Source organism: Rhinoderma darwinii, chromosome 4 (assembly GCF_050947455.1).
Source record: "Rhinoderma darwinii isolate aRhiDar2 chromosome 4, aRhiDar2.hap1, whole genome shotgun sequence".
NCBI lineage: Eukaryota > Metazoa > Chordata > Amphibia > Anura > Rhinodermatidae > Rhinoderma > Rhinoderma darwinii.
The window spans coordinates 323,771,171-323,786,289 of record NC_134690.1 but is presented as its reverse complement, the minus strand read 5'-3'; the positions used below and the strand labels follow the sequence as shown (position 1 = coordinate 323,786,289).

The 15,119-nt window shown below is 41.4% G+C and overlaps 1 protein-coding gene across 2 annotated transcripts in view; it reads right to left on the bottom strand.

Annotated features, from left to right (window-relative positions):
- The window catches only part of HNRNPLL (heterogeneous nuclear ribonucleoprotein L like), a 162,758-nt gene that overhangs the window by 54,240 nt on the left and 93,399 nt on the right, over window positions 1-15,119 (bottom strand). For both annotated transcript variants that reach the window (XM_075862799.1, XM_075862800.1), the window contains one exon: window positions 10,518-10,732. In XM_075862799.1, coding sequence (XP_075718914.1) covers window positions 10,518-10,732 — 215 coding nt within the window. The remainder of the gene's footprint in view (window positions 1-10,517; window positions 10,733-15,119) is intronic.

Here is a 15,119-nt window from a genome sequence, read left to right as displayed (position 1 = left end):
AACCACGGCGCCACTTGGTGTGGATCAAAGAAGGTGGAGGTGAGGAATAAAGATAATATATGCTCACCGTGAGGTTATGAAAGTTGAATGAAGGAGTCCACGAAATAGCTGCTGCCAGATCCGGGCCGGTTACCGAGGTGACCGCTTGGGTATGATGAGTGCACGTGGAAAAAATTAGGCTCTATGTTGGCGCTGCTGCGTGGTGAGGACAGGATGAAATCCAGAGGCTGGGTGAACGTAAAAGTTTTATTGCTATGCAACGCGTTTCAACGCCGAACTGGCGTTTTCGTCAGGCATGGTGAACACAGAAAAAAAGAGACATGTATATATACACAGAAGAGGTCATCTGATTAGAGCCAGTTCAGACTGGGCAATTAGGCAAAAAAAACGCCAAAAACTCATGCAGGTCAGAGTTCAAGCGGTACAGTCCATTGCAATGACATTTCATAGTATTTAATCAATAAAACACAATAAAAACCATAAAGATAAAAGGCGAGTTGTCACTATAGAGAACTCTTATTTTGTTCTTATATGAAAATGTCGGGGGATGGATAAAAACATTGTGTGTGGGGGACGGCAATATTTTGTTATTAAATGGTTAACTGATGACATCAGAAGGGAACAGAGGTGGTGAACAAGTAGTAGATGATTTGTTCTTAGTTTGTTTATTTATTTAGAGCGTGGGACGTTTGTGTATCTGAAATATAAGTGGTTACGTGTGAAGGTTGGATTTGTTACTGGTTGTCAAGGAGACCACCTACGTTACGGTGGCCGACGTGGTCCAAAGCAAGATGGAACGCACGGTGACCCGCAAAACGCCAGAGGACGCCGATCTATGCAGCAGGAACAGTGGGAGATGAACAGAGAACGGGTTGCCGAGAAGAAGTAGGTAGATATAAATTGAATGTGAGTGATGGGACTAAAATTAATGTTTTCATTGACGCAGTGTTCCATATGGTAGTTTGCTTTTATTTCTATGTTTATTTTTGTTTTTATTAATTGGTTTAAGTCACTTAGAGCAAATGGAGTAGTTAGAGGGGTGAAGGTGGCATCGATGAATTTTGTTGGGGCAATGCCTGAATTAAAATGGTTGGTTTTGCTGTCTAGATGAAGTGTGCATAATATTTGGATTAACTCTTAGAGTTACTGCAAGGGGAGGGGACCCTATCAGAGATCGTTGGTGCATTAGGGTTCGGGCATGAAACCGCAGATGCAAAGGGGGGGGTTTGGGTACAGGACGGGGATGGTGAATTAACTGGTTATTGATGGGAAATACGGGAGCAATTGTGTCAACCGGGTCCCGTAGTTACATATTTGGGCTGTTACACTGTGCTGTATTATGGATATTAAATATTAGGTATAAGTACGAGTGGGGGCTGGTGGGATCCAGAGGTTTTCCGATGTTTGGGATTAGTTTGATAGTTAGTCTAGGGATGACTGATGTCGTTTAGACCCAATGGGTATAGTGTGTTCATTTTTAAAATCCAGAAGTTTTCTCTTTGTTTTAATTTGTTGAATCTATTCGGGACGTCGGGGTGAATGTATTCAATGGGTGTTATTGTAATTTTATTGGATTGGCATTCGTGTGTCTGAGAGAAATGACGTGATACACTGTGTTTGAGATACCCAGTGTTAATATTGAAACGGTGATTATTGACTCGGGTTCTTAAGCATTGGGTGGTTCTACCAATGTACTGTAGTTGGCACGGGCATTCTAAAAGGTAAATGACATATGAGCTGCCACAGTTAAGGAGTGTTTGAATTGTGAATGTCTCGTTGGTGACGGTGGAAGTGTAGTTGTATTTTTTGTGGCTAATGGTGTTGCAGCAGAGGCAGCGTGAATGTCCGCATTTAAAGGAGCCTTTGAGGTTAGAAAGAAAGTTTGTGTGTATTGTCAGATGTTTCTTTGTTCTGCTGGGAGTCAGTATATTTTTGAGGGTTAGGGAACGTCTGAATGTGATGTTTGGTTTGTCTGATAGTGTGTCCTTTAAGTGCGGATCATTTTTTAGGATGTGCCAATGTTTGGACAGAATGTTCCTAATCATTTTATTGCCTCTATTGTAGGTGGTGATGAAGTTGATATTGGAGTTGCTAGGGCCAGATTTGGGTTTCACTATGGAGGGGTTTAAACAGGACTTTTGTGTGAGTTCAGAAGCTTTGGATCTTGCGCCTTTTATAAGGTTTATTGGAAAATATTTGTCTTTGAATCTTTTTTCTAAGATTGCACATTCTTTATTGAAGTCTTTATCTGTGCTGCAGTTCTTCCTTATTCTCCTGAATTGCCCAAAAGGGATGTTCTTAAGCCAGGGGCGATAGTGGGCGCTTCTAAAATCGATATAACTGTTAACGTCTACTAATTTAAAATGTGTATTTGTCGTGAATTTGTTGTTGTCGTTGTCGTAATTGATGGTGAGATCAAGAAAATCTATGGAGGTGGGGGAAAAAAGTGTGTGTAAATGATCGGTCGTAGTTGTTGTTGTTTAGAGTTCCAATGAAGCGAGAGGCTTCCTCCTCAGTGCCTTTCCATACTATAAACAGGTCGTCGATGTACCGTTTGTATAGCAATATGTTGTTTTTATAGGGGTGTTCACCATGGATGTGTGTTTTTTCGAAGGATCCCATGTAAAGATTGGCGTAGGAGGGTGCAAAGCGGGTGCCCATAGCACATCCTTTGATCTGGTGGTAAAAGCTATTGTTGAAGCTGAAGATGTTGTGTTTAAGGATGAAATCGATACCGTTGGTTAGGAAATCTACCTGGGATTCGGGGATTGTGTTGGTGGATGAGAGGAATGAATGGGCTACTTCTATGCCTTTGTTATGGGGAATGTTACTATACAGTGTAGTTACGTCTGCTGTTAAAAAGCTGATTGGGGATGTTGAAGGGTCAAAATTTAGGTCATTTAAATCTCTAATTAGTTGTGTGGAATCTCTGAGGTGGGATGGTAAGGTCAGGACAAGGGGTTGGAGGTGAAGGTCAATGAAATGTGAAAGGTTGCTTGTGAGGGAGTCTATTCCCGAGATGATGGGGCGTCCGGGCGGATCGATTAATGATTTGTGGATTTTTGGCAGGTGGTGAATGAAGGGCATGTTTGGGAAGGAGACAGTTAGAAAACGTTTCTCTTTTTTGTTTATCAGTCCTGATTTGGCAGCTGACTCAATGAGGTCTTTATATTCTTGTGTATAAATGGATAATGGGTTGGTAGTGAGTTTTCTGTAGAAAGTAATGTCGCTTAGGATCCTCATGGTCTCATCAAAATACTTGTGTCGGTCCTGGATAACTATGCCCCCCCCCTTTATCAGCTGGGCGAATTATGATTTCTTGATTCTTTTGGAGATTTTTCATAGCTCTTCTTTCATGGTTAGTTAAGTTGTCAATATAATGAGATGGTAGTTCTAGTGTCCTAAATTCGTTGCTAACCAGGGACGAGAATGTTTCTATCATTGGGCCCTGGTGGTGGGTCGGGTAAAAATTGGACTTGGGGTGGACTTCCACTGGGATGGCCAAGGGTGTGGAAGAGTCTCCAGGTAGTTCAATGGTTGGGCCTGGTTTGGTGGTGTATTTGGTCATAGCGAAGTGTCTGGTGAGTGTGAGTTTTCTTATGAACCTGTTAAGGTCCATAAAAAGTTCAAAACTATCAGTTGATGCTGTGGGGCAGAAAGAGAGGCCCCTATTCAAAAGGCTGTGTTCAGAACTGTTTAAGATGTGTAGTGATAAATTGAACTATTTTACTGTTGGACCAGGTTCCTCTTTTTGTTGAGTGATAGATGTTGGTTTGGTCTGTTTTTTGCCTCCTCTCCGTCCTCTAGGTCTATGTCTAATTTTCTTTTGGTCGAAATTTTTTGAATTTTTGGGAAGAAGTGGGTGATGGTTTGGGCTTTGGGACTTGTGATGTAGGGGATCAGGATGTCTTTGCTCACCACAGTGGGAGTTAGTGGAGGTCTGACTAGCTGGGAGGGGAGTCCTAAAAAAGACGTTGTTGCGTATGTGAAATCAAGAACAGATGTGGCCAGGTCCATGTTGGGGTTTGTGAACCCCTGGGTTGTGTTATGGTCCTCTGGTGGGCTGTGGAAGTGGTCCTCAGGTGAAATTGGATTAGTGAAATAGGGAGTATTGTGTACTGATAATTGGAGTAGGGATGACATTTTAATTCAGGCATTGCCCCAACAAAATTCATCGATGCCACCTTCACCCCTCTAACTACTCCATTTGCTCTAAGTGACTTAAACCAATTAATAAAAACAAAAATAAACATAGAAATAAAAGCAAACTACCATATGGAACACTGCGTCAATGAAAACATTAATTTTAGTCCCATCACTCACATTCAATTTATATCTACCTACTTCTTCTCGGCAACCCGTTCTCTGTTCATCTCCCACTGTTCCTGCTGCATAGATCGGCGTCCTCTGGCGTTTTGCGGGTCACCGTGCGTTCCATCTTGCTTTGGACCACGTCGGCCACCGTAACGTAGGTGGTCTCCTTGACAACCAGTAACAAATCCAACCTTCACACGTAACCACTTATATTTCAGATACACAAACGTCCCACGCTCTAAATAAACAAACTAAGAACAAATCATCTACTACTTGTTCACCACCTGTTCCCTTCTGATGTCATCAGTTAACCATTTAATAACAAAATATTGCCGTCCCCCACACAAAATGTTTTTATCCATCCCCCGACATTTTCATATAAGAACAAAATAAGAGTTCTCTATAGTGACAACTCGCCTTTTATCTTTATGGTTTTTATTGTGTTTTATTGATTAAATACTATGAAATGTCATTGCAATGGACTGTACCGCTTGAACTTTGACCTGCATGAGTTTTTGGCGTTTTTTTTGCCTAATTGCCCAGTCTGAACTGGCTCTAATCAGATGACCTCTTCTGTGTATATATACATGTCTCTTTTTTTCTGTGTTCACCATGCCTGACGAAAACGCCAGTTCGGCGTTGAAACGCGTTGCATAGCAATAAAACTTTTACGTTCACCCAGCCTCTGGATTTCATCCTGTCCTCACCACGCAGCAGCGCCAACATAGATCCTAATTTTTTCCACGTGCACTCATCAGGATGTCAATATAAATTCTTGAAAATCTGGGGAGAGTGGTGCTCCTCACCTCTTGCCTCCTTCAGCGTGAGCGACCTTAGAGAATCCTTACCACTTCACGTAGGAAGGATTTGAGATCTACTTGACCAGGTATTAAATACCCTAGGTGTGAGAATGGAGCTTGGATCTGGTAAATAACTGCGACCTGTATGTCTGCAGAATCACAAATAAGTGGGACACTGACCTGCCTGCGTGCAGTGAATATTTGGAGTCTCCTGTGACTCACCTTCATGTATAAATGTAAATTGCAAACTCTTGTTTCTAATGTGTATTCATGGTATGCAGGAACGTTAACGTTACTATTATGTTTTCAATTGCTGATGATTCTTGTATGTACTTTTACAATAAACCGAGTTAAAAAAAAAAAAAAAGTGATCACCGTCAAAATATAAAATAAAACATTTGGTTCCCCCATTAAAAGTGTTTTTTCAAAAAATAAAGGAAAAAAATAGTAGTTAAGCAAAACTTCTTGACACTGATTTACAAATTTTTGATCTCAATACTGGACATTTGCTTTAATACATTTGAGAAGTATTTACTTCATAACACCACTTAGGCTTCTTTTACATCTGCGTCAGGGCTCCGTTCCGACGGAGCGGAGCCCCAATTGACACAAACTGAAATCAAAGGTTTCCGTTTCCATCACCGTTTATTTCAATGGTGACTGATCCGGTGCCAGTGGTTTCAGTTGGACTCCATTGTGCAAGGGTTTCATAGTTTTGACAGGATTAATACCGTAGTCTACTACGGTATTCATCCTGTCAAAACAGAACCCTTGCACAACGGAAACAAACTGAAACCACGGGCACCGGATCAGTCACGATTGAAATCAATGGTGATGGAAACGCAAACCTTTGGTTTCAGTTTGTGTCAGTCAGGGCTCCGTTCCGACAGAAAGCTTGAGGGAACGTCTGAACGGAGCCCTGACGCAGATGTGAACATAGCCTTACTGCTGATTTTTTTTTAAATGTACAACGATTGTGTGATAAAAGCTAAATTTAGAGTTCCTGCATCTTATGAGAGATAAATAGAGTTTACCAGCTACAAAAAATAATCGTTGTGTTTGAGGGACAAAACTTATAGACTATGTGGTTAAGAACGCAGCCTAGTTTGAGCCTTAAAGAGGCTCTGTCACCAGATTATAAATGCCCTGTCTCCTACATAATCTGACCGGCGCTGTAATGTAGATAACAGCGGTTTTTATTTTGAAAAACGATCATTTTTGAACAAGTTATGAGCAATTTTAGATTCATGCTAATTAGTTTCTTAATGCCCACCTGGGCGTTTTTAAAATTTTGACTAAGTTATACACTTCTCTCCATTCATGTCCATTTGTACTCCGCACAGCATGATATCGCACACACACACACACACACACACACACCTACATATATATATATATATATATATATATATATATATATATATATATATATATATATATATATATATATATATACATACACACACACACGTTTTTTTTGTTTTTGTGGACTTCACCGACAAAGCTAACTAGGGCAAGGGTTCCGAACACTAAACCTAACTAGATTGTGAACTTCCCTGACACTATGCCAAACTACAGCGATGATTCCCTGACATTAAATCCAACTACGGTGACTGATTCCGGACACTAAATTCCCTGATGCTATACCGAACAATTCCCTGACACTAACAACTGATTTTATGTGAACTCTACAGTGATGGATCCCTAACGCTAAACCTAACTACGGTGACTGATTCAAGAAGCTAAATTCCCCGACGCTATACCCAACTACACTTTTTGACGGTTCCCTGACACCAACTAACCCGAATACTAAACTAACTTGCTACTAACTTTGTAAACTAAACTTTTTTTTTAAATTGTTACTATATTGTATAAAAGAAAATAAATAAATAATCCCCAATGACTAAGAAATGTGGCCCTGAAGACTCAAAAGCGGTCAGTGATCGCTGGTGTGTGGTTACCCCCCCCCCCGTGTGTGTGGTGCCACCACGCGCCGCCCCGTGGGCGCCACACAGGGGGGGGGGGGGCGGCGCTTGGCACCACACACAGGGGGGGCGCGTGGGACCACACACAGGAGGGGGCGCGTGGCACCACACACAGGAGGGGGCGCGTGGCACCACAACACAGGGGGGGGGGTGGAATTATCTAAAGAGGGCTCTGCGGCATTAGCTAGAGGGGGTGTGGCACAATATACAGAGAGCAGTGTGGCACTATCTACAGAGGGAACTGTGGCATTATCTACAGGGGCGTGTGGCACTATATACAGAAGGCACTTGTCAAAAACGGAAAACAGGGAACGTATACAAAACAGATGCAAAATAGGGTTCAAAGCGGACCTAAATGGCCATTTTTAACGACCGCACCCGGACCCTGTTGTGTGAATAGAAATGGCAATCCCAGCGTGGGGTGGGGTGGGATTGGGTAGCTGTAAAGGCACCAAAAATTAGCTACTCCCTCAAGCTAGGGCTAGGCATCCTTGCAGGCTCACAAGGCTGCTTCGAAGATCTGATCGGAGGTCAGTGGACATCAGCTGCCTTCTGGACACTCTTTGCGCCTTTGACCCTGTACTGAATATGACACGTGACATTACAACGTGCATGTCAGATTTCAGTGTAGGCGCCAAGGCTGGAGCAGTGAAGGACAGCCCTGACACGGTACACAACATGAATCTAATCTATTACAAACTATACACCACTGATAAAACTGGCACATTCATACCCTAGACTACCTTTTTAGTGGACCATTGTGGGAAAAACGGATGTTAAAAACGGATGGTAAAAACTGATGACAACTAACGATAACTGATGGTTTTGTAGTAAAAATTGTGAAAAAGCCTGATGGCAACCGATACATCTATGCATCAGTTATAATCACTTGAGAGATTAAAAAAAACTGATGCTACTGATATATGTGAACACACCCTTAGGGCCTGTACACATCAGTGTTGCCCTTAGACATGATCTGCCTTAGACAATTATGGCATATCCACAAGATATATTTTAAATGTCCGATAGGTGCGGGTCTAAAGCTGCGACCCGCATCCATTTTGAGAACGGTAGTCTCCTGACCTCGCCTGGCGGCTGGTCATTGCATCCAGGCGCATACGCGGAAAAAAGGTGGCCGAGCTTACGGAAACCGCGTATACTCGCTATGCTACGCCATTTCCATAACGCCCATTTTTTTTTGTGGGAGTTATGGAAACCGCATTTTTCCGTAAACCCAGCCACCTCTCTACTGAGTCTCTGACTGGACAAGGTGGCCAGTGGTTGCCTCAGCAGGAGGGGACAGTGTCTGGGGACTCCTGTTCTCGATATAGGTGCAGGTCCCAGAGCTGGGACCCACGTCTTCCAGACATTTATGGAATATCATGTGGATATACGGTAAATCTCTAAGATAGGAATACCTCTTTAAGCAGCAGTGAACCTGGTTCTGTTAACCACACAACTGTGTTCGCAAGTCGAGGTCAAAACGGCGTGGTTGGGCAACAATTTGCGGCAATGACCGCAATGAGTGAACCCAGCCTTAGAAGCTGTGCACCTGGTTCTGTTGACCATAATTAACAATGGATTCAGCCTTTGGATATAAAGTAGAAAATGTTACTTGGAAATGAGGAATTGAAACAACATTTCTTAGTAATTGTATGATGTAAAGTTCTGTATGTTTCTAAGATTTATTTAACACCTTAATGACCAGCCTATTTTAGACCTTAATGACCAAGCCATTTTTTACGAGACCTATAACTTTTTTATTTTTGCGTCGACATAGCTGTAGAAGATCTTTTTTTTTTGCGGGACAAGTTGTCATTTTTAATAGCACCATTTTGGGGTACATAGATTTTATTGATTAACTTTTAAGAAATTTTTTTTTGGGGGGGGGGGGGGAACCGAAAAAAACCTGCAATTTCGCCACACTTTTTTGCGTCCTAAATTTACGCCGTTAACCGTGTGGTATAAATAACTCAACTTTATTCAGTGGGTTGTTGTGATTGTAGCGATACAAAATTTGTATCGTTTTTGTATGTTTTACTACTTTTACACAGTGAAGACACTTTTTTTCAAAATGATTAGTTTTTGGGTCATCATATTTGAAGAGCCATAACTTATTTATTCGCCGATGCAGTTGTATGAGGGCTTTTCTTTTGCGGGACGACTTGTAGTTTTTATCGGTACCATTTTGGAGTAGATTCGACTTTAATCACATTTCTTTTTAAAGCTGGATTCAAAGAAAACAGCAATTTTTGCATGTTCTTTTAGTTTATTTTTTTACAACGTTCACCGGGTGGGTTAAATTATTTAATAGGTTTATAGTTGGGGTCATTACAGACACGGCAATACCAAATGTGTAACTTTTTTACTTTATTTTGTTTGTTAATAAGAAAGCAGTTTGGAAGGGGGAAAAGTGGGTTTTTCATTTTTTTTTCCAGTTTTTATGAAACTTTTTTTTACTATTCCCACTAGTCCGAGGATCACATTCATAATACACTGGAATAATTTTGTATTGCAGTGTATTAATGTCTGTCCGTGAGAGGCATGACCTAGCAGGCATACACTACAGGCAGATCTGGCGGCCATCGGAGAAACAGACACTCAGCGATCTTATCGCCGGGTGTCTGTGGGATGAGAGGGAGCTCCCTCCCTCTCTCCAAAACCACTCCGATGCGGCGCTCGCTATTGAGCGCCACATCTGAGGGGTTAAACGGGTGAGATCGATACTAATAACGATCTCACCCGTTTGAGCAGGGATGCCCCCAACCCTCAGCTACCTCTGGTTGCGGAGAGCAGAGAGATTTAACGGCACCCTGCTCTGTTCATTTATTCCGATGCAGCGCCGTAAAAAGGCTATTGCATCGGAATAAAAGCCCGTTAGTGGCCACCGTAAAAACATTATCGGTCAGTCACCAACGAGTTAATTAGAAGGAAAACCCAATTTTTGATTGTAACAGAGAAGTTATCATTTGATAATGAATTTAGCAAAGGCCAGCAAATTTTTGTGGATTTCACAAATTTAGTAACCTTCCATAATTCGTACCGTCAGCTTTTCTTTCAGGATAATTCTCTTACAGGATATAGCAATGTTGTTGGGTCTTTCATCCACCCTTATCACATTTACCCAATGGAACACCAGTGCAACCAATGTGTTCAGCCACATAGTCTATACAGTGATATACCTGAATAGTGCATACAGTGAGCACATAATGTATACATGCATTAATGACAAGAAAGTTCCATGTTTTGTCCATATATATAGTGCATATAGTGCCCATATAACACCATGGAGTGCTTTAATAGTACCATGAAGTGACTGGTTCTGCCACTGTCTAACAGCCACCCCCCAACCCATTTAATAACACGAGCCGGCAAATAATGTCATAGGATTGGAATTGTTGGATTCTGGATCCCTTACCTTTTCAATGTTTCCATACAAGCAGAACAAGTTAAACACCCGAGAGCAGTTCATTTTTTCTTGGTGGAGGCCACTAACCATGGTCACTGAACCAACAGAAGGCCCACCATGGATGTATGAAGAGGACTGAGGTAATGGATAGGACACCAGCTCTGGAGTGTCTCTCGATCCCATTCTGTAGCGGTTTGGCAATGGCAACAATGGGCCATGATTTCCTAATCGATAAAGAATGCAATTGTTGGTTATTGAAAAATTCTTAGCGGGTTATTAAAATAATTTTTGAGAAAACTCCACTTTTGCACAACATACTTTACAACGAAGCACAGCTGTAATCTATATAAAAAGTTCCAAATCTTTTTCATCATATGTTTTAAGTGAACTGTACACATGCAATAGCTTTTATCCGAAGGCACACCTGCAGCCATTTTACCCGACTCCTCAATAAACATGCATGTTCGTCCAGGTGTGTGTGTGTGTTTAGGAAGAGGGGAATAAGGCATTGTCAGACACCTGAGGCAATGGTTTATCTCCTGCAGACACAAAGGATCTGACACGTTAAAATTAAACATATCCGATCCTTCTTTCCATTTCGACAGCCTCCATTGTTAAGAAGGTTGGAATGTCCCCACGCACATTAGATCAGTGGCCGAAACTTGCAGGTCCAGCTGACTTATGCAGAGTGTGTGGCCAGCTTTATTCACCAACTTGTGTCAAACGCCAGTCTTAAACTAATGTATGTCGGCCGAAATGTGCTAGATATTGAGAGGTGCATACCTCTAAATATATTTGATGCATCTTTGGCTGACTGAAATGCAAATCCACAACTTCCATGAGCAGTTGTAAATTTGCGCCATAACTTGCGCCAGTTTCTGCTGTAAATTATGATAAATCTGTCATTCCGGTGGAGGCCCTGTCCCTCCCTTGGCCAAGCACCATTCCTTTTACTTGCAACTGGGAAATTGGCGAGAAAAGTAAAAAAAGTCGCAAATTGTAGCGGGAAACTACGACGTCAACCAAAATTTGCGTCTTTTTACTGGCGTAAATCTGTTAATATATTTCCCCAATATTTCAAATTCTTCTGGACTCCAGGTACCAGAGTGCAGTGTATTGTGTTAGCTCACATGGAAATTGCAGCTCAGCCGTTGGGTAACATTTTACTGCAGATAAACTGTATACAGATTCAAAGAAAGAAGCAAAGGAATGGTAAAGGAAATGGCAATATCTTATTTATATTTTAACTGTAAAAGTAATGGCTAAAAAATGTATTTTCTCAAACTGAACCTACAAAAAGTGACCAAGGTCAGATTTTATTTATGAGGAACCTTTATAGGAAGGAAGGCAGATGTTGGGTCATACTTCATAATAAAAAAAAAACAAAAAAAAACTTCTAGATATTAGCATTTTATGTAAAGCTGTGTAGAAATTAAATGGCTTGAAAATTAATTTCGAATCTGCTTTAGTAAATTTTAATTACAACCAATTTATAAAATGCCATTTTACAACCATATAGGAGAGAAGACTGGTCAGGCTTTCAGTAGCATATATAATTTTAGCTGCAAGCAATTCAATGTTTTGCAATTTAAAGAATAACTAAATCTTCAGATATCTTTTTAGAATAAGCTGTAATATGTGTGTACACGAGAGAACACTATTTTACCATTATAAGGCCCCATGCACACAACTGTAAAACCTCAGACCTTAACACGGTCCGCGGTTTTACGGGCCCTTTCAGTTCTATTGACCGCGGACACCTTTCCGTATCGTTACGGATGGGTGTCCGTGCCGTAGAACGGGTCCAGGAATTATGGAGCATGTCCGTTTTTCGTGTTTTACGGGCTGTGCTCCCATTCTTTGTATGGAAGTACGGCCCGAAAACGTGGGGCGCTATTACGTGCACAGTCGTGTGCATGGGGCCTAACAGTTGTATTTTTTCCCTCTACAGGTGCTAGCTATATATATATATATATATATATATATATATATATATATATATATCTCAATCTATATAATGCTCAGTTTTCTCTAACATATTGGGCGGAGCCTAACACATATATACTGTATATATGTGTATGTATGATCTAAATCAAATTAATATTTGGTGTGACCACCCTTTGACTTCAAAACACCATCAATTCTTCCAGGGAAAATTTGCACAAACTCATGGATTATAGTCGGGTGTAAGATTAACAAATTACACCAAATAGGTCATAATGATCATAATTTTCATATGGAGGTGGAAACATTCATTAACACAAACAGCTGTGTAGGAGGCTTAAAGAGACTGTCACTACATTATAAGTGCCCTATCTCCTACATAAGGAGATCGGCGCTATAATGTAGGTGACAGCAGTGATTTTTTATTTAGAAAACCAATCTATTTTCACCACAATAGGAGCGATTTTAGCTTTATGCTAATTAGTTTCTTAATGCCCAAGTGGGCGTTTTTACTTTAGACCAAGTGGGCGTTGTAGAGAGGAGTGTATGACTATGACCAATCAGCGTCATGCACTTCTCTCCATTCATTTAGACAGTGCATAGTGACACTGGGTTGTTCACGATGTGATGTCTTATACTGACAAATTAACGTTACTGAAGTGTTTAGACAGTGACTAGACATTCCTTCCTTCCAGACAGGACGGGATGTTTATTCACAATCCCTGCACTTCGTTAACGTTTGTTTGGTACTTACAGCAGAGCAAAGCGTAATCTCGCTGTAACCTGTCACTTACAGCGAGATCTCACGAGATTATGCTTGCTCTGCTGTAAGTACCAAACAAACGTTAACGAAGTGCAGGGATTGTGAATAGACATCCCGTCCTGTCTGGAAGGAATGTCTAGTCACTGTCTAAACACTTCAGTAACGTTATGTCAGTATAAGACAGCACATCGTGAACAACCCAGTGTCACTATGCGCTGTCTAAATGAATGGAGAGAAGTGCAGGACAGATTGGTCATAGTCATACACTCCTCTGTACAACGCCCACATGGTCTAAAGTAAAAACGCCCACTTGGGCATTAAGAAACAAATTAGCATAAAGCTAAAATCGCTTCTAATGTGGTGAAAATAGATCGGTTTTCTAAATAAAAAAGCACTGCTGTCACCTACATTATAGCGCCGATCTCCTTATGTAGGAGATAGGCCACTTATAATGTGGCGACAGAGCCTCTTTAAAACTGGGTGAGGAACAACCAAACTCTGCTACAAAAGGTGAGGCCGTTGAAGACCGTTTCATGTCACAGGTCCACCATGGCAAGACTGAGCACAGCAACAAGACACAAGGTAGTTATACTGCATCAGCAACGTCTCTCCCAGGCAAAGATTTCAAAGCAGACTGGGGTTCCAAGATGTGTTGTTCAATCTTTTTTGAAGAAGCACAAAGAATTGGGCATCGTTGAGGACCGTAGACGCAGTGGTCGGCCAAAAAAACCCCACAGCAGATCAAAGATTCATCATGCTTACTTCCCTTTGAAATCGGAAGATGTCCAGCAGTGCCATCCGCTCAGAACTGGCAGAAAGCAGAGGGAGATATGGAAAACCCATCTACTGTTTGGAGAAGTCTGGCCAGGTGGTCTTCATTGAAGAATTGCAGCCATAAAACCATACTTACAACGTGGAAAAAACGGCCAAGCGACTAAACTATGCATGAAAACATAGTTTCAGGGGTAGAAAAAAAAAAAAAAATGGCAGTAGGCATTTAGGACTGACGAGTCAAAATTTAAAATATTTCGCTGTAACAGAAAGCAGTTTGTTCGCCGAAGGGCTGTAGATAATAAGTAGAATAATGTGTGTCTGCAGGCAACAGTGAAGAATGGTGGAGGTTCCCTTTAAAGTTTGGGGCTGCAATTCAGTAAATGGAGTTGGGTATTTGGTTAAGATTAATGGTGTCCTCAATGCTGAGAAATACAGGCAGATACTGATCCATCATGCAATACCATCAGTGAGGCGTCTGATCCGATTTCAAATGTATTCTGCCGCAGGACAATGCCCCCAAACATACGGCCAATGTCATTAAGAACATCTCCAGCGTAAGGAAGAACAAGGAGCCCTGGAGGGATATGGCCCCCCAACACAGCCCTGACCTCAATATGGAGTCTGTCTGGAATTACATGGAGACAGAAGGATTTGAGTAAGTCCACATCCTATAGATCTGTGGTTCGACCTCCAAGATGTTTGGTACAACCTGTGTGCAAGTGTACCTCGAAGAATTGATGCTGTTTTGAAGGCAAATGGTGGTCACACCACATTGTTTTGATATCTCCTTTCAGTTCATTCAGTTTGTATTTTGTGAATTGATAAAAAAAATAAAAAGAAACTTCTATTTTTGAAAGCACTCTTACTCTGCAAAAGTTTTAGGCAATTGTGGAAAAATTATGACAGTACGCTACAATTGAAACCTATTGTACTGTATACATGCATGAAAAAAAAATTATAATATACACACACACGACATAATTATCAAGCCTGCCGACAAAGGGGGAGCGGTCGACGTTATGGACCGATCCTTGTATGTGCAAGAAGTTTATAGACAATTAACCCCCATCCGCAACAGGACGTAACTGTCCGTCGTTGCGGGAAGTTACTTCCCGCACGAGGACGTACAG